Source organism: Mesocricetus auratus, unplaced genomic scaffold, assembly GCF_017639785.1.
Source record: "Mesocricetus auratus isolate SY011 unplaced genomic scaffold, BCM_Maur_2.0 Super-Scaffold_100020, whole genome shotgun sequence".
NCBI lineage: Eukaryota > Metazoa > Chordata > Mammalia > Rodentia > Cricetidae > Mesocricetus > Mesocricetus auratus.
The window spans coordinates 24516641-24535850 of NW_024429201.1; the positions used below are offsets into that span (position 1 = coordinate 24516641).

General features: G+C 40.0%; 1 protein-coding gene across 3 annotated transcripts in view; it reads right to left on the bottom strand.

Moving 5' to 3' along the window:
* The window catches only part of Ap3b1 (adaptor related protein complex 3 subunit beta 1), a 194720-nt gene that overhangs the window by 115480 nt on the left and 60030 nt on the right, over positions 1-19210 (bottom strand). For all 3 annotated transcript variants that reach the window (XR_005869832.1, XM_005065647.4, XM_040728840.1), the window contains exons 8-10: positions 5807-5959; positions 2302-2399; positions 24-78 (exon numbers count right to left, since the gene is read on the bottom strand). Coding sequence is in view for 2 of the 3 variants with exons in the window: in XM_005065647.4 (XP_005065704.1) it covers positions 24-78; positions 2302-2399; positions 5807-5959 (306 nt within the window). In the remaining variant the exon portion in view is untranslated. The remainder of the gene's footprint in view (positions 1-23; positions 79-2301; positions 2400-5806; positions 5960-19210) is intronic.

Here is a 19210-nt window from a genome sequence, read left to right on the forward strand (position 1 = left end):
TTAAATGCTTATAATATACATACCTTTCTCTGAATTGACATAGTTGCAATGTTTTGTAAAACAATATACTGCACCTCCCTAGAAGTTAAAAGAAATTTCAGTAGGTATATCCAATGAAACATCTTTGTGAAAACAATACTTTGAAAAGAATCTGTAAGAAAACTTAGTGTGAACAAAATTCTTAAATACAATAGTCTAAGTTTTTAGTAAATATGAGGTATTTATATCTTCTTTCCAATGCATTTTTACTCTAGAATACTAAAAAATTATGTGTGGTAGGTATATCATGAGATAGAGTTAGAACTAAATTTGTGATATTGTACCTCTAAAATGCAAGGCCAATATTGTGGCTTTGCATACATGAAGGAAAATGAATGAAGGAAATGTAATCACATCGCTAACCTAAATTCTTATCAGGGCTCACAGTGTCATTCAATCACAAATCAAAATAAAGGCCTGGTTAAAAACAGTCACATTATGCTATCCCTAAGTCCAAATATCTAATAAAGGAACATAATCTGACATTAAATTCACATCAATCTGGCAAGGACCTTACATCAAAGAAGCATTCCAGATTTTCTAGTGGCATTTGAACTATCCACTGAAAAGAACCATCCCTGAGCTGATAACAAAGAAAGGTTAGAGATGTGTGAAAGGCAGCATCACTGAATGAAACTGATTCTGACTGCTTCTCAAACAGCAGTAGATGAGCAAGGGGGACTGTGGACCCCCAGGAGTTAGGAGAAAATCAGCACACACCTTCTCATCCCATGCTAGTGTAGGTGTGCCCTTAGGGAAAGAAAACAATTAACTCAAACTGCTACCAGTGTAAAAACGTCTAGGGAGCACTGAACAACAGAACAATGAACGATGTCTGTAAACATAAAACTCTATTGCTAACTTGAAAACTCTAATGAAAGAAAATATCATGGCAACTCTTTTTTTTTTTTCCTTTGAAATCCTGATCTGAAGAACTGAATTATACAGAGGTAACTTATAAAAGGTGACATGTTCTATCTATACATACAGGAAACCTGAGAGCACAGGGCTCTTTAAAGGGAGTACTTATTTTCTAGTAGCTACTCGTGGTGGTTAAGGAGATGATTTAGCAGACAGGAGAGCTTGCAGTGCAAACAGGAAGACTGTACAAATCCCCAGCACCCATGTAACAAGCTGGGAGTGACACCTGTGAACCTAACCCAGTCCTGTGAAGGGTAAGGCAGAGGCTCCTGGCTGGGAGTGACACCTGTGAACCTAACTCCGGTCCTGTGAAGGGTAAGGCAGAGGCTCCTGGAGCTTCCCAGCCACCAGCACACCAGTTTAGTAAGAGACCTTGCATTCAAGGGAGTCCAGCATAGAGTCAGAGCAGACTACCAGACACCATCCTCTGTCTCCATATGCCCCAGAGACACACATGTGTGCATAAATCACACACATACAGCCCTACTAACACACACGCATACACCACTGCTCACAAACATACACACAAAAAAATATAGATTTTTTTTTAGATTTATTTATTACATATTCGGTGTTCTGCCTGCATGCCAGAAGAGAGCACCAGATTGAATTACAGATGGTTGTGAGCCACCATATGGCTGCTGGGAACTGAACTCAGGACCTCTGGAAGAACAGTCAGTGCTCTTAACCTCTGAGCCATCTCTCCAGCCCAGATCTTTTTAAAACAGAAGAACATTTCAATTTTATATGAAGTAGGGTTCTGCCACAGGCGACATGACAGTCTCTGTATCGTTCTAAGGCAATGGTTCTCAACCTGTGAGGGCAAACGACCCTTTCAGGGGGATCATCTAAGATTATTGGAAAATAGATATTTATAACAGATTCATAACAGTAGCAAAATTAGTTATGAATTAGCAAGGAAAAGTTTATGGTTGGGGTCACCACAGCATTAGGAACTGTATCAAAGGGTCGCAGCATTGAGAAGGTTGAGACCACTGCTCTAAGGTAAGCTCTAACACATTGAGCAAGCTGAGAACACTTTAGTCAAGTTTCCAATGATTCCAGAATAATTAAAACTTCAAGACTGCAATACTGCCATACCAGCAAAGCAAAATGCATGGTCTATGTCACAACATACTTTAATCTCTCTGAACTTAAAGCTAAAAACTTCCATTTTTTTTCATTAAGGATAGAGATGATTTTATAATAACCCATTAAGAATAAGACCTTATTTATGATAGTCAACTATATATCCCAGGTTTAGGAGTTGGACTACATTTGCTCCAACACTACTTCTGAGAGAATACAAAACAAAAAAGCACACGTAAAACCAATACCTACCTATTACTACGAAGTAAGCGCACCAAGGATTTAGAAATCACACCAGCCTCTGACTTGGGTGAAATATGCCAATACAGCTGAGCAACAGCCATAACCACCTGGAAGGACAGAGACAAGAGACACAGTGAGCATCTGAGCAATGGTGTCAAAATGCATCCTCACACCGAGCTTGTTTCCTTTAAACACCTTCAGAATTCCTGTGGAGTGTAAGGAAATGTCCAAGTCTTAGTAGGGGGCTGCAGTTGCTTCCTCGAAGTGCTTCCTATCTTCAGAAAGTGCTTCTATTTGAGAGCAGAATGTTACCTGGTATCATTAAGAATGTTAGTGGGAGTCAGACATGACTGTCTGGAGTAGAGGAGGCCTGAAATCTGGTATGTAACCTTACAAGAGACAGAAAAACAATGTCAAGATGAAAGCAGAGAAGCGAGTGATTCATCTGGAAGCCAAGAAATGCAAAGATCACCTGCAACCACTTTCAGATGAAGAGAGGAATTCAGTCTATTACACAAGACTTCAGTCTCCAGGTTGTCTGAAATGTAATAAACTCCTGTCCTTTTCATCCACCTAGATTGTGGCAATTTGTGAGGCGAGAATGATAACTGCTACACCTCAGAAACACACTTTTGATTGTGGCAATTTGTATAGCAGTAACAGGAAACTAACACATCCTGGGAAAAGAAAATGACATAAATGAACTGCCCATGGTGACAATAGTTCTGGACAAAAACAAACAAACAAAACACTGCACACGCTCCATCTGAGAGCTGCTGCTCAGTCACACAGAAGTCCTAGAGAAGGACAAACATGACTCCTAAACCAACCATGCTAGACACTGGGGGTGGGGGCTGGAGAAGTGGGGGAGGTTAACAGCAACAAGCATCTGAAATAGAGGGAAGTGACTGAAAATGTAATAATAACTAACAAGATGCTTGAAGTGCTCTAACTTTTTAAGATGCACAACTTTCAAGCTAATCTCACAAAAGTCCTCAGCCATGGTAAGAGTACCATGTTTCTCTCACATGCCTCTACATCAGATTCAGGACTCCTCACCAAGTATCTCTAGGTAAGCATGTGGACTGCAGAAACACAGCAACCAAATGGTTCAGAAGAAAAATGAATACTAATTTAGTTTTGCTCAGTCCACCAAGTTCAAAACAGTGCACAGCAAGTGTTTAAGGCATACCTAGATAACACATCACACACCAAGGTGCTTGAGCAAAAGACTCTCTTTATAAATTAAAAATCATTTTTTATCGTTTTCTATTTTAATTTTAAATAGCTTGTTTTACATGTCAATTTAAAAAGCAGTCTATGGAGTCCTAAGTATACTGTTCTTTGTAATATTTTTTTAAAAAGTTAACTTTATGACTTTCAGCTAGAGCTTAGAAATTCTAGAACAACAATATCTCATTTCCTCACTTATGCTCTTAAAGCATAAGATATCCAAATCCACATTCAAGAATATAAACCGTATGTTCTGTGCCAAGACACAACTTTCACTTGGTATGTCATCTTTTGAATATATTAGTCAAGCTACTCCCGAATGCAAAAGAACTAAACAACTTCCTTTTTGCCTTATTATAAAAACAACAGCTCAAGGTTTCTTTGACACCACATCTGAAATCTGAAGGCCAATTTGTAAAAAGCCACTAGGGAAACTCTCACAACTCCAAATTCCAGACTGGGAAACTCAAGCCACAGGCTGTCTCCAGTACGGCTATCCTGGAACTCCCCATGTAGATGAGACTGGCCTTAAACTCACAGAGATCTGCTTGCCTCTGCTTCCCAAGTGCTTGGATTAAATTAAATGCCTGCACCACCACTGCCAAGCTATGTTTCTTTGTTTTGACACAGGGTCTCACTATGTAGTCTCAGCTGGCCTGAAACTCCCTATGTAGTCCAGGCTGGCTTCTAACTGTAAAGATCCACCTGCCTCTACCTCTTAAATGCTTGGAATTGAACTATACCTGGCAAAAATAAGATTATTTCTTTTTAATCTTCATAATTCTCCAACAGTCAGGCTTCATTTACATTTATAGAAAGCAAGGTAACACAATATACTCAGAACCATGGCAGCCTATTTGGTGCACCAGCAAATAAGCAGGGACACCAAATATGCACAGAAACAACCAAGTACTCTAGGATTCGATACCTGGCACTGTCAGCAAGCATCTGAATCACAAAACCAACTGCCAAGACAGAATGAAGCTAACAGTGAGTTAATAATACTTTCAGTTGGTGAGTGGCAGCTACTAAGTAGACTAGGCATACTAAAATGTAAGCATGTATTTGACAGTATCAACGAATTCAACTTTTACTATGACTGGGCTCTTGAATGATGACTTGGAATCACATTACTATTAGTAACATACAAACTTCTGCTAATTGCTAAGTATACAAACCTCTAAAGGCTAAATTCTCAAACAAGTATAGAAAAAAAAAGTAGTAAGTGAAGTTCCTTATATTTGAAGATTTACTAAATGTAGAAAATAATTCATTATGTTCTTAATTAAAACAAATTTGGGTATATGTTTAACTTCAATCTGTCTGTTAACTATAAGTGCTAGCAAAAAACAAAACAAAAAACAAAAAAAATGACTTAAATGACACTTAAAGGCAGTGGTCATGGGCTGGAGCAATGGCTCAGGGGTTGGGGCACTGATTATTCATGCAGAGGATGGTGGCTCACAACTCCAGTTCCTGAGGAGTCGACGCCCTCTTCTCACTTCTATGGGTATGCAGACAAGCATGAGGTGCACATCACATGCACAGAACACAAACGTAAAATTAAACAACTAAATCTTTAAAAAGAAAAAACAGAGGCAATCAAACAAACCCAGAAGGGCATTCTGCAACTAATTCTAAAACTCCATAAAATATAACTTCTTTTGGTTAGTTCTAATATATACAAACCAGCATTTGTGAATACATTTATTTATATAGATGAAAAAATCTAGAATAAATGTACTAAGGCATAATACTGAGTCTTGAGTGAGGAGACATTATATTACCTGGTTTTCCTGGCCTATATTTCTTAGTATGTATTTATCTAAAGTTTAAGGTTATTTAAAGCATAAGACATCAAACAAATAAGCAAAAGCCTGAGACCCATAGATAGATGACTTTTAAATACAAACAATTCCAATTAAACTTCTTACCATGAGGCATTATACCCCAGTGCTGCAGGCCTCAGATATGGAATGTATGCATCCCATCACTAAGCTACATTCCCACCCAATGTTATTTATGATATAGTCTCTTAAGAACTTTACCAACAGACTTAATATTAAGGGATACCATCATAACTGCTATTCTCAGCTATGATAGCAAACCTGAGAGACATAGCTGCATCCTTACATAAGGCCTGATATACACCAATCAGCTCACAAAGTGAGCTCAGTCTTTGAACACACCAGTCAACACCCAGTACTGACTGCACATACTTTCAACCACTGTCTGGTTTTTAAACCCGAGAAACAGCTCTTTCTGTCCTCGTCTCACGTACCGCTGCATTCCTGCTCTGAAGCAAAGGCTTTGTGTTCCTAATTAAGAGTCTATGGTCTGGGTCCATAGTATATGGCCTCTTCTTGTCACTCTTTTCCTTCTCTTCATCGTCGGATTCATAGAAATTCTTTTCGTTGTCTTCTAGACCATCATCCTGTGAAAAAAGCAATCCAACCCCAAGATTAGGTGAGACTCTGAACACCCAAGACATTACACAGCCAGAGAAACGTTTCCCTTGAAAACATCTACGGCAAGAGGCTGGAGAGATGGCTCAATCCAGAAAGTTCCTGTCTTGCAAGCATGAGGGCCCGAGCTCTATCCCCAGTACCCACATAGGAAGTTGGACATGGTGACACGGCACTTATAATCCCAGCACTGGAGAGACACAGTCACCCCTGGGGCTCACTGGCCAACTACCCATGGAAGACCATCTCAAAAAAGAAAAAGTGGCCATCTCCTACTAAATACCACTAAAGGCTGACTTCTTTGCACACACACAAATAAAATTTTAAAACGACAATAATACTCTACTGCTACTGGGTCAGTTTAAAACACTGTATAATCAACATGAAACGGTTGATTTTTCTTGTTATAATACATAATAGTGCTATTATACTTAGCAAATTCCCACTGAAATTCTGACAGTTGCTGATGATTAGACTTAGTAAGACATATAATAAGAATGACTGAGAGCTAGGAGCTATTTGCCTAACTTATGGTCATTCCAGCTTGATCAAAGAGTAAGACAAGGAGGAACGCTATGAACTGATAGAAAAGTCTTAGTTTGACTGCGAACAACTGGTTGAGAGAAAGGCTCTAGGCTTCTGTTTGCCAGTAGACACTTGGTCCCCACACAATCATACAAATACACAGTAATACTCATGTACTTTTAAGTACAATTTTGAGGTCACATTTTTTTAACCAAGAAATATACAATACCTCCCTTATCATCGGTTTATTTTTACTTTCATGTTCTAGTTATCTGAGTCTCACCTGAGATCCAAAAATACAATGCAGAAGATTGAAGAAATAAAAAAATTCTCAAGTTCTAATTAGGAAGTACTCTTAGTAGCAGTGTGTTTCATGCTTTCTGTGGTTTCACACATACATGCACAGCTGGAGAGTGGGGGTGAGGTAGGGATGGAGGAGGCTGTCAGTCTTGGAACAGATTCCTGTCAGGTAAAGTGAGGTTCCTCGACAACAAGGGTACATGGGATAGAAGGATGAATCACATCCCAGGTGGGAACAGAAGTAAACACAGAGCTTGAATCCTAAACTTTGGCAATAAATACCTTGATTGAATATAAATAAATATATCAATTAAAAGACCAGTACAGCAGAGTAGATTAAATAATCACCCAACTGTATTCTGCCTACAAGAAATATACGGCACACTAAAGGCACAGGTGAATTAAAACTTCTAAGAAGCTAGAAAATAAATATAACAGTGTTGAACAAGACTGTAGCCAGGCAGCGGTGGCTCATGCCTCTAATCCCAGCACTTGGGAGGCAGAGGCAGGTAGATCTCTGTGAGTTGAAGGCCAGCCTGGTCTACAGAGTTCCAGGATAGTCAGGACTACACAGAGAAATCCTGTCTGGAAAAAACAAAAATTAAAAGTAGGAGTGGCTATAACTGTATCACCATCACATAGTCACTTCAGAGCAGCTAAAACTGCTATAGGAAGACACTGTACATCCACAAAATGGCTAATTTCTTAAGTTACCTCTAGGGTAACTTAAGATGGCCTTACTCATAATCCTCCTGGCTCAGCCTCCGATTGTTCCATGTGTAACATTTGTGAAATGATGAAATTATAGAAATAGAGACAAACTAATGGTTATAGAGTTTTGGGTTACAGTTGTTATGCTAAGCACTACAAATATTAACAAGAAATGGAATTCCTGAAAACTTCTGTTTCATTAACCTGATCATAGTATTAACTTACAATTTAGCACCTATTTCATCCTATTGGTTAAACTAGGTAAAGAGACACCAGAGCTCTGCAAATTTTTTTTAGATTTATATATTTTTATTTTATGAACATTGGTGAATTGCCTGCATGTATGACTGAGAGGGTGGCAGATCCCCTGGAATTGGAACTGCAGACAATTGTGGGCTACCATGTGGTTGCTGGGAGCTGAACTCAGGTTCTCTGGAAGAACAGCTAGTGCTTTTAAACCACTGAGCCATCTCTCCAGCACCCTAAATTAATTTTCACAATTGAATGTGAGTTTCTATTCTTAAAATAAAAATTTTAATAATTAAATTAAAGAGATAAAAGCACTAACTTACTTAAATAGCAGTTTCTATATGTTATATTGCAACAATAAATGAAGTGCTCCCCAAAAGCTAACATCACTTAGTATTTTTCACTTGCAAGAGCTTCCACAAGTTCTTAACAAGAAGACATAGTCTTTAATCTTGCACAAATACCACTGGAAAAACACCTCACAACAAAAGTAAATTTTAGGGTTTATAACAACAGCAGCTAAAAACAAAACCAAAAAAAATATACAAATTATCTAAACATGGAGCTGGAGAGATGGCTCCAAGGTTAAGAGTGCTTATTCCAGTTTAGTTCCCAACACTAAAGGCAGGGATTCACAACCACCTGTAACTCCAGCTCCCAGCTATTTAATGTCTTCTTCTAACCACATGAGCACCTGCGCACATGTGTACATACCCAAACATGGACGGACACACACACACACACACACACATAAATAAATAAAAATAAATCTTTAAAGAATGGAAGAAAGAGCCCAAAGAGATTGGAGATATAGCTCAGTTGGTAGGGGGCACACCTAGCTTGTGGGTTGGATCCCACTACAACATAAACTGGATTTGCTGGCATACCACAGGAATCCCAACACTGGGGAGGTAGAGGCAGGAGCTCTGAAGTTCAAAGTCACCCTCACCTATTCAATGAGTTTGAAGTCAGACAGGGTTACACAAAACCCTGCCTCAAAAAACATTCAACAGAAATAACTTACCGAACCAGAGAAAATTCACCCATTGAAAACAAAAAAATTTTAAATAATATAATATCCATCTTCAAAACTAAACTAGAAATTATCAGGTACAAACATTAAATGTCGTCTGAGAAACACAGGATTGAAAATTCCAGGCTAGCCTGGGTTTACACAGGGAGACTAGACCTAAGGCAATATTGGTAAATTAAGTAATCAATCAATTAAATTTAAACTAGAACTTATTAGCTTCACTTAAACAAACTGCTTTCTTTTAGTGTTTACAGAGGACTACTGTAAGTGAGACACATTTTCATAGCAAGGTCAGAACTGGCTGCCCCTTTACTGAGCTCCAGGCCAAAGTGATTCTATCACGTGCATTAGGAAACCAACAAATGCTATGTAAATAATCAAGGGTGAAACACTCCATTACTATAGTTCAATTATTATGGCTGGACTGTAAGCACTCACTGCAAATCTTAAATCATAATTAATCAAAGATGTTTAATCTCTACCTGAAAATAATACATAATAAAAATGCCTTTAGTTAACGATCAAACAAAAAGCTACAGCTAACAATAAAATACTAAAATGCTCATAAATGCTACTTTTAATAAGCAATTATTTGTTCTGTTTCTTCTTCATTATTAATTAATATATTTTATTAGCATTTGATTATATTATTTTAATGGAGAACATATTTTAATACAATTGTACTTAAAAAAACATTTAGGATTGTGGTAGTAATTTTAGTCAAAAGATTTCAAGAGACTAATTTTCTTTCATTACTATTTTCCCACACAAGAGTCAAAGATGTTAGTTATATAAAAATTTTCTAGAAATTCTTACTTATTATATTATCTCTTATAATTTCCTAAAATAGAAGGAAGAACTTGAAATAACATTTATATGTGGCCCAGAGAAGCCGAAAAGTTAAATATCTCTAAAGTTTTAATAAGAGACAATAAGATTTCAAAACAGAAGAAGAAAGAAAACATGCTGCCTGTAGATAAAACAACTGATAACGAGTACTTATTAAAGACATATTCACCTCAAAAATTCTATTATATGTCTTTACAAATTTTTTATTTGGTCTTTTCCTTCTCTTATTTTCATCTTCCTGAGGCAGAGATCTTACACTGACGAAAACCTGGCAGTCCTGCATCAGGTCCCTGAGAGTTAGGAGTTCAGATGTGCCCCACCATGCCTAGGTCTCAGGACATTTCACATCTGGCTGCATGTATGTGTACCAACTACCTACTGCTCTCTGTTGCCCCCCAATGGCGGGGGAGAGGACCTAGAGAAATGAAAAGGTCCATATCATGAGGCTCGTTATGTAAACATGACGAGACAGGAACCAATCACCAATAACAGCTCTAACTCTGAATTGACTGTGGATGTGTCTTGAGATTTTTAATTAGAGAACAGACAGTGGCTCAAACACAATGGATGGCAAATGCATATGGCCAGCATGAGTGTACAAGGGCAGGTCCAGGGTCAGCGTTAGAGCATTATCAACTTTTCCAGGGAGCTGTGTAGCAGAAAACTTTTATGGAGAGTCAGCTCATTTAGTGAAGCTTATGCAAGTGTTCAGTCCCTAGTACAAATTCAATACTGAGACGATGCCCACCTGTGACCCAAGAAGCAGAGACTCCAGTATTCAGAGCTATGGAAAGTGTGTAAAGTGCATCTGATATAGTAGCCTGCACTGAGCAGACTATAAAATAAATACAGCTCATATGCTCAAGGAGTTAAGAGGTAAAACTATTTTTACAGAAACATCAGGCTTAATTTTTATGTCATTTTTATATAAAGAGCAATAATTTTGGCAATCAATTACAGAGTTAATTAAATTTGTCAATCTTTAAAAAAAATCAACTTGACTGACTATACTTTGTGACACCGTTGGCCCATCAAATAGGGGAAGATTCCTGCTATCTTAAAGACAATAAATAACATATTTAACTGAGTAAGTGGAGGTTCAAGGTTCTTATACCTTTGACACCACTGAAGAGTTGAAAGATATTCGTTCTTTGTTAAAAGTTATGAGAGTGGAATGAAGCTTACTTTTTCCATATCCATGAACACAAAAGCTACTTAAACAAGCAAGGGAAATAAGCTATATTAAGAAAGATAAGTGGTCTGCCTGCTTAAGAGTAAAAACAAAGAAGTTTGAAAGACCTCGGAATGAACTTTATAAAAAGAAATTGTCAAATGTTCTACTAAGGATATTACCATTTTCATAAACAAAAGATAAGCCAATTCTAACACACTTCCACTCATACTGAATGGCACCATGTCATAAGTGTTCTATTTTAAGCTGAACAGTTTGATTTTCAGAGCTTCCTCTACAGTACAGATTCACTGCTGATGTGAAGAGTGAAATGAGACAGCTCCATTGAGTGCATCTGTTAACTGACCACCGAGAAGAAAGGCTTCTCCCACACTCCTAAGAGAGCTGTGATAGGAGCCTTTCACACATGAAACCCTTATCAGGGTACACCGTGCACATTATTGTAGTCATCTTTGTATATGGTGAATAGATAAAGGTGTAACAGAAAAAGAAACTAAGTTATACATTTTAATGTCAAGGGGCAGGGAAAGAGAAACTTGTTTTAGAGGTGCTTGCACCAAAGACATTCAACACACATTCCATTAGTGGGCTACAGAGATGGCTCAATGGGTAAATGCTTATTGCTCAGCCTTGAGGACCTGAGTTCGGATCCTCACAGCCCTCACAGAGGCTGGATGTTGTGATGCGCACCAGCAATATCAGCACTGGAGGAAAAGGCAACAGATCTCCAGGGCTCACCGGCCACTTGTCCAGCCACAACAGCACACTTCAGGTTCAGGGAAAGACCCTACCTTTAAAAGGCTAAGGTGGGGCCATAGGGATGGCCTAGTTGTTAAGAGAACTCATTGCTCTTGAAGAACAGCCAGGTTTGCTTCCCAGAACCCAAATGTCAGTTCATGACTGTCAGTACCTCTATTTCCAAGAGATCCAATACCCTCTTCTGGCCTCTGAAGGCACTATACAAGTATGGTAATGAACTACAAACCAAAATGTAAAACACAATTTATAAGCTGCTAGAGGCTAAGAAGAAAAGATTAACTTGGGCACAGCAACTTTTAGATATAAAAAGAACAAAAAAGTTAGATTCCTTGCATTGCAAAATATTCTCAGTATTCATTAGGAAATTTGCTGAGGTCTTAACACTCTACAAAGCACAAGCAAGAAGCAGAAACAGGTCTCTATGGAGGAAAGAGACAGCAGAAACAGGTATCATGCTTTTTTTCCCTTCTGTCAATAATATACCCGGGTCAAAACAACAAAACTATACCTATCTAAAATTTAAAGCCTCTGCTTCACTGAAGATGAAGGCAAGAAAAGTAGAAAACAAGCATCAGATAGGGAGGGTGCTTACCCAAAATATGCCAAGAGCTGTTAAACCTTGACAACAAGAAAGGGCTAAAGGCCTAAGCAAAACCCAGTTCTTCCCCATCAATCTCTCCCCTCCGTCCCTCCGTCCCTCCGTCCCTCCCCCTCCCTCTCCCTCTCCCTCTCTTACACACACACACACACACACACACACAATCGCCTCCAGGGACCATGCAGAAATGAAGAGAACAAAGCATGTAAAGAGTCAGGAGATGAGAAGGAGTGACAGGAAGTGCTGTCTTCCATGACATTGCATCATAGAAATGAGCTCATGGGTCCCCACACCCCTCTGAGGAAATACAGGCAGTTATGGGTACTGAAGATCAGGTAGGGACAGTCAAAACCCTTGATAGTGTAAATTCTGGCAATTTGCCTTTCTTTGAATAAATAACCCAATCCCATGCTCATGCAGCAGACTTAGTTAAATGCAGTAAGGCACACAATAAACCACATGAAAGTGCAGGCAGTGCTTCTGGAAGAAGAAAGGGTTCAAGGAGGGGTGGAGGAGGAGACAAGGAGAAGGAAAATATGATCAAAGTACATCATATGTGTATGAAATTGTGAAAATCATTTTTAAAGTAAACATAGCAAAAAAAGTTTAAAAAATAGCAAAAAAAAAGTAAACATAGCAGACAGGAACATGAAATATGGTCAATAGCTTATAGTATTACAAATCAAAGAAAGATACAACCTGTCAGAATGGACTGCATGGGCAGGAAGGACTAATGGACAGAGCTCAGAGGAGTTGTCCTGCACATGATAAACACAATGATGTGTTTAGGTAAGTATACACCAGAAACCCACAGGCTTCAGGTGACAATTATGTGTTAACATTACCTCCCAAACATGTGTGAGAGCTAAGAACATGCAGAAAATCTCATCATTTCCAACTCATTTGACAGTGAACCAATGACTACAAAAACTGTAGAATACTAAAAAAGGTTCTCTCCACTAACCATACCAAAGCCAAAACTAACGAAAACACAAAAGTCAATATAGTTTTACTTTGCTCCAAAACTGTCATTTCAGAAGACACACACATTCCATTGAATGTTTCCTGAAGGCAAACCCACAGATGACATTACTCTGCGGGTGTGCTTTGGAAGAGACACACTCACGGGACACTGACGCACTGCAGTAAGGAGACCACGGTGTGGAAAAGCAGACTTGCGCAGCCAGACTTTCTACAGACCGTGTGCCTGGCGCTCCAAACACAAGCATTCACAGACTCTGAGGATAAGCTGTGCTCTTTACAGGGATTTTAAGATGGGAAATAGACATATATTTCATCTGAGTTTAGTATGAAATAAATACCAACTATCATCCTTTTGTGAGTTTATTTGAGCATAGAGGAAAAATTTTCCAATATCTGAAACTGCAAACAACATTTTAGGTCTAAAATTTGATGACAAGAAAATATTTCTGAAAAATATGCTTGCCTAACAACAACAGTGGGCCATGTAAAGGTAAGGTAAGGCGGGCAACCAGCCTCACGAACAGCAGTGAAGTGCTGGTAGCAATGTTCCCTGTAATACTCGGGACCCGGGGATCTGGAGGTCAAGCTCACATTGACCACCTTTCACAGGCAGAGAACAATGATTCACAGGGTGTGTCTCACAAGTCAAGGTAAGGGCTGGACTAAACTCAGGAACAGCCACTCTTTGTCCCATCACCCTGCTTTACTACCTTGGCACCTGTGACCACCAGACTTCTGAATTACACAACCTTAGGGATTATAATAATACCTTTAAGACTTAGACAAAAATTAGACAATCCTTGCAGCCTGCTACAGGCTCAGACTGTACCTGAAGGCTGAAAGCTGACTCCTGCAGGGGACACCCAGGACAGTCCCATGTAATCAGAGACATTGCACTGGTCAATTCCCAGCTACTGTCTCCAATCGCCATAGAGCGGTAGCATTTGGATTCCGGGACGGCCTTCGTCCTTGGTTTGCGGACAGCCACCTCACGCAGAGTAGTGCACCTCACACAACGTAAACACGAGGAAGCACTCTCTGGCACAGCTGCCTAAAAGGATACTAAGGCCCTCTAAAGCAGTGGTTCTCAACCTGTGGGTCAAGACCCCTTTGGGGGCCAAACAACCCTTTCCCAGGGGTCACCTATCGGATATCCTGCATATCAGACACTTACATTACAACTCATAACAGTAGGAAACTACAGTTATGAAGTAGCAATGAAATAATTTTATGGTTGGGGGTCACCACAGCATGAGGAACTGTATTAAAGGATCACAGCATTAGAAATGTTGAGAACCATGACTCTAGAGGCACCCTCGTGGCTTCAATTAAAACTAACTATCTCCAAAAGGTGCCTTCCAAATACTACTAGACAGAGGGTTAAAGTTTCAACGTGGATTCTGGGAAGGCACAAACAGTCCATCACATTCCTGTACCAATATAAAGATGGCCCACCTCTCTGACATTAGGTCATATACTTCTAACAAGAGCAGAGAGGGTAAGTGATTAGCAGGACCCTAACTACTCAGGTAAACCAGCTATTTATTCACTACCAAAAACACACAGGCAAGGATGAGTTCAACAGGAACACGGTTATAATTTGTTCTAAAGGGAAGGTGAGATTTCATTCCCCGGAATTCAGCATGCAGCATAGGGCATGCACACTGGTGAGAGACAGCACCCCCTGAGGACACTGCTGTGCTGTTGCTCACTGCCCGTGTTTCATACCACAGCCCAGTAACCACTCTACCACACAGGTGGGAGTGGGGGTTTGAGGACCATTGAACACTGAATCTCCCCAATACATCACAATTACGGAAACACCTGTGCAGAGTAACTTTGTGTTGAGCCACTATGACAATTCAGTGTTCAATTGCCCACAACACTTCTCATTTATATGTTTAGCTATATGTTCAGTTCTAGTACATAAGAAACACACTTTCAGAATGCACCCATCTCCAAACTTTGTTTCTAAGAAATGGGATGGAAGACCCACATAAAGCATTTTTCAAAATTCCCTGAAATAAAATATGCATGTGGCCATGATGATCAGGTCAAAAGAGTCCCAAAGCCTGAGAAATAAGCATTGTAATTATCCTAGATGAACCGATGGGAATAAGAAAGCTACATTTGGCTGAAGTAAATAAAGGCAGGAAGCAAATTTTAAACCGCCCTAAGAAGAAGTAATAATGATTTGTCACATATTCATTCTCTCCTCATCCTAATCCCTGGGACAGAGATTACATTACCGACACGGAAGCAAAGGTGCATGGACTGAAACTGATATATTTCATACTTCTTTAGGGTGTTAAAAACAAAGGGATTAAAGCAAAGCTTTTATAATACATTTAGAAATTCTAGAACAAGAGAGATAAGTTAGCAAAGTCCCTCCAACCAACCCCCCAAGACAGGGTCTCACCATATAGCTGGAAGACCTGTTATTTACTATGTAGAACAGGCTAGTTTTAAACCACCAAGACCCATCTGCCTTCCAAGTGCTGGGATTAAAGGCTAAACCACCATGCCTGGCTCTAAGGCTTATTTTCCTATCAACAGGGAGTTCCAATACTTAGAACAGAACAAAATACATATGCACATGCACTTGTGTTTGAAATTAAGAGTAGGGAACCAGGGCTCTAGAAAACTCGCAGTTCAATTACTGAGAAAGAAAGGAAAATGGAATTTTTAAGGCTCTATATAAACACTTTAAATTTCATTTAGGGATTATTTAATCTCCATTAACCCCTAATATTCTATATCTAAAGGATGCCCTAGAGTCGTTAGAAAAAGCTGTATAAGTAACTTGTCTCAAAGATAATACAGCTCGGGCTGGAGAGATGGCCCAGTGGTTAGAGCACTGGATGATCTTCCAGGACTGTGAGAGATTCCCAGCATCCATAGGGAGGCTCACAATGGCCTGTTATCCCAGTTCAGGGATCTGACTCTCTCCTCTGTCATATGCAGGCACCAGGCACACACATGGCATACAGACATGCATGCTGGCATAACAGCCAAACATAAAAAAGTAAGAAATAATAATAAAAGATATTACGACTACAGCTGTGTGTTCTGGTGTACCTGTAATCCCAGCACTCAGGAAGCTGAGACAGGAAGAGTCCAAGTTCAAAGACAGTCTGGGCTACAAAGTTAAGATCTCATCTAAAAACAGACAAGACAAAAAGGAGAGGAGAATAAAGAAAGGAGAAGCCAACACCAGTAGAAGGCAAAGGAGAGCCAGGAGCTTCTGGGGAGGAACTAACAGTGAAATGGGGGCACCACACCCGACAGAAGCCAGCAATCCCACACCTGGAGAAAGGAAACCAAGTGAGCACAGAAAGACCTGTGGCCCTCATGGCCCACAGGCAAAGGAGGTAAAGGTTACCGCTGGTGTTCACAGACCCAGGATCCACGCATCAGCAAGCCAGAGAGAACGGCTACAGTGTATAAAGGGGTGTGTGGCACTAACACATACACAATTACTAAAGCCTGACTGTGTGACTTTTCTATGAATATGAATAACACAAAAACACGATTTAGATCATTCTGCTCTAACTCTGTAACTGAGATTCTATCCCTTCCCACCTGTTTGCTGGTGCTGGTTATATATTCTGTTCTGAGACAGTCCTAAGTGATTTTGGAAAACCTGGATCTTTCTCTCTCTTGGTCACATGTGTGTTTGCTCTTCTGCCAGCTTTATAAGCAGCTAGGGATTTAACAGAGATTTCCTACAATTACCAAAGGGAAAAAATTCCAAGTCACCACAGCTATGAAGCCTTTTTAACACTTAAATTACTAATGTCTTAGTCACTGCTTCCTTTTCTGTAGAGCTTGAAGGCCGTTCAAAAACAAAGCTTGGGTTCTCATCAGGTCTCTGTACATGTCTCATCTGGACTCACATTATACAGGTGAGGCTGCCGGCCCTTGTTCTCCTAAGTACTCCATCCTTCAGCTCTGGGGGGTTTCCCTCCTGGCCGCTATCACTGAGACAGAGACTGAGGACTGAGGTAATAATTTACAATGTGTAAAGCACTCTTTTTTGCTTAATTAAATGTTTGAACAGTAGATGTGAAGCCTGGTGTTGGTGGCGCACGCCTTTAATCCCAGCACTCGGGAGGCAGAGGCAGGCGGATCTCTGTCAGTTAGAGACCAGCATGGCCTACAAGAGCTAGATCCAGGACAGCCTCCAAAAGTTTTCGAGAAACCCTATCTCAAAAAAAAAAAAATCAAACAAACAAACAAAAAAGTTGCTGTGAACCTTAGCTTATTTTTTTCCATTCAATAAGCTTATTCTGTTGTTTACCTCATTTTACCACATATTTCCATCTAGGACAGACTCTGGAGTTGCCTGCTTAGCCATGTTTGCCCATGTCAGATTCCATTTAAAATTTTACACAAAATGCTGGGGTAACCATGGATGTAAACCATCTCTTGGCGTCACAATTTATAGTACAATACAGATCTCAGAAAGGAAATTAAACAAAATTGATTGTAATACCCAGCACAAAGCACTGAATAAAGGGACACGAAAGGCACAGATCATAAGGAAGTTGAGCGGGAGCTTGTGAACAGAAACACCAAAGGATGAAAAGTTGGGTGGGTGGGTGCATGGTGGGTGCAGATGTGGAGACAAGATCCGGGCTCGACTCCTAGAGCCCAGCCTGAGAGGCTCCCAACCACCCAGAATCCCAGCTCTGGGATATCCAACACCTCTGGCTGCCCCAGGTCCCTGCATCCACAAGCTCACATCCCAACACAGACACATACCATAATTAAAAATCCAATCTAATATTTTCTCAAAAAACAAGAATATCAGAGTCAGAAAACTTAGTTCATATACTATTAACAGCTTCAAGCACTTGTGAAGGTTACCAAGAACTGTTATTTTTAAATGCGAGAGTTTTCATAACAATTTTTATCAAATAGAATGGCCCAGCAACTTAAATAAAACCAGAAAGTACTATAGATACAATGTAACATCTCCACAGACCAGATAACCTACTTAAGGTATCAAAGCACACTGCACTGTATGGCCGAAGATGCACAGTGGTTAGAGCACTGTCTGTTCTTGCAGAGGACTCAGGCTCAGGACTGGACCTGCATGGTATCTGATGCCTTCCTCTGGCCTCTGCAGGCACCAGGCACATTTACAGTGTTCACACACACACACACACACACACACACACACACACACACAAATAAATCTTTAGAACACACCGCATTTATAAGCAAAACAGACCATTTCAAAATTTGGGGAAATCTTTGAGATCTACAAGAATTTTCTCACAACACTAAGTTTTCACTTAATCTAATATCACTGTGTGCATATACATAAATATATATGTTTCAAAACTACAATCTTCTCAAAATTACATGAAATTTGTGTGAAGAATATGGTAGACACTACTGTCTCCGGCAGCCAAACCCATTATATCATCTCCGTGGATTTCCTAAAAGGGCTGAGAAGCCAGCTGACTGAGAAGAAAGCACGTGTTTCCTGAGGCTTGGCTCCTGTAGCATGTGATTAGCAGCCCTTTGGAGTAGGTGAGCGCTTTCAGTGGGTGTGTGATGTCAGTCTGGTTAAAGGAAAGGAATGAACGAAGTCTGGGGTCAGTAGGACTCAGAGGGAAACACAGGCAGCCTTCTGACCTGGAGCTCAGCTCCCACAGATGGAGTCTTGACTGGACTTGCTCTCTCTCTCTCTCAAACTCTTCGAAAACCAGCACTCAAAAGGCACTGAAGAACAATCAGACGCAGTCAGAAATCAGGGTGGATCATGAGGCCAGCGTGGTGCATGCCTGCAACCTCTGTGTTTGGAAGGCAGAGGCCAGAGAGTTTCAGATGCAAGAACACCCTGGATTACTTACAGGGTTCAGGTCCAGTTTGACACAACAAAGAATTCTAAGGATCAAAACCCTTCCGGTTGCAGAGAGGGAAGAGTGATGAGCAAAGGGGTCAAGACCAGGCTTGTGAAACCCACAGAAACAGCTGACCTGAACAAGGGGGAGCTCATGAAACCCAGA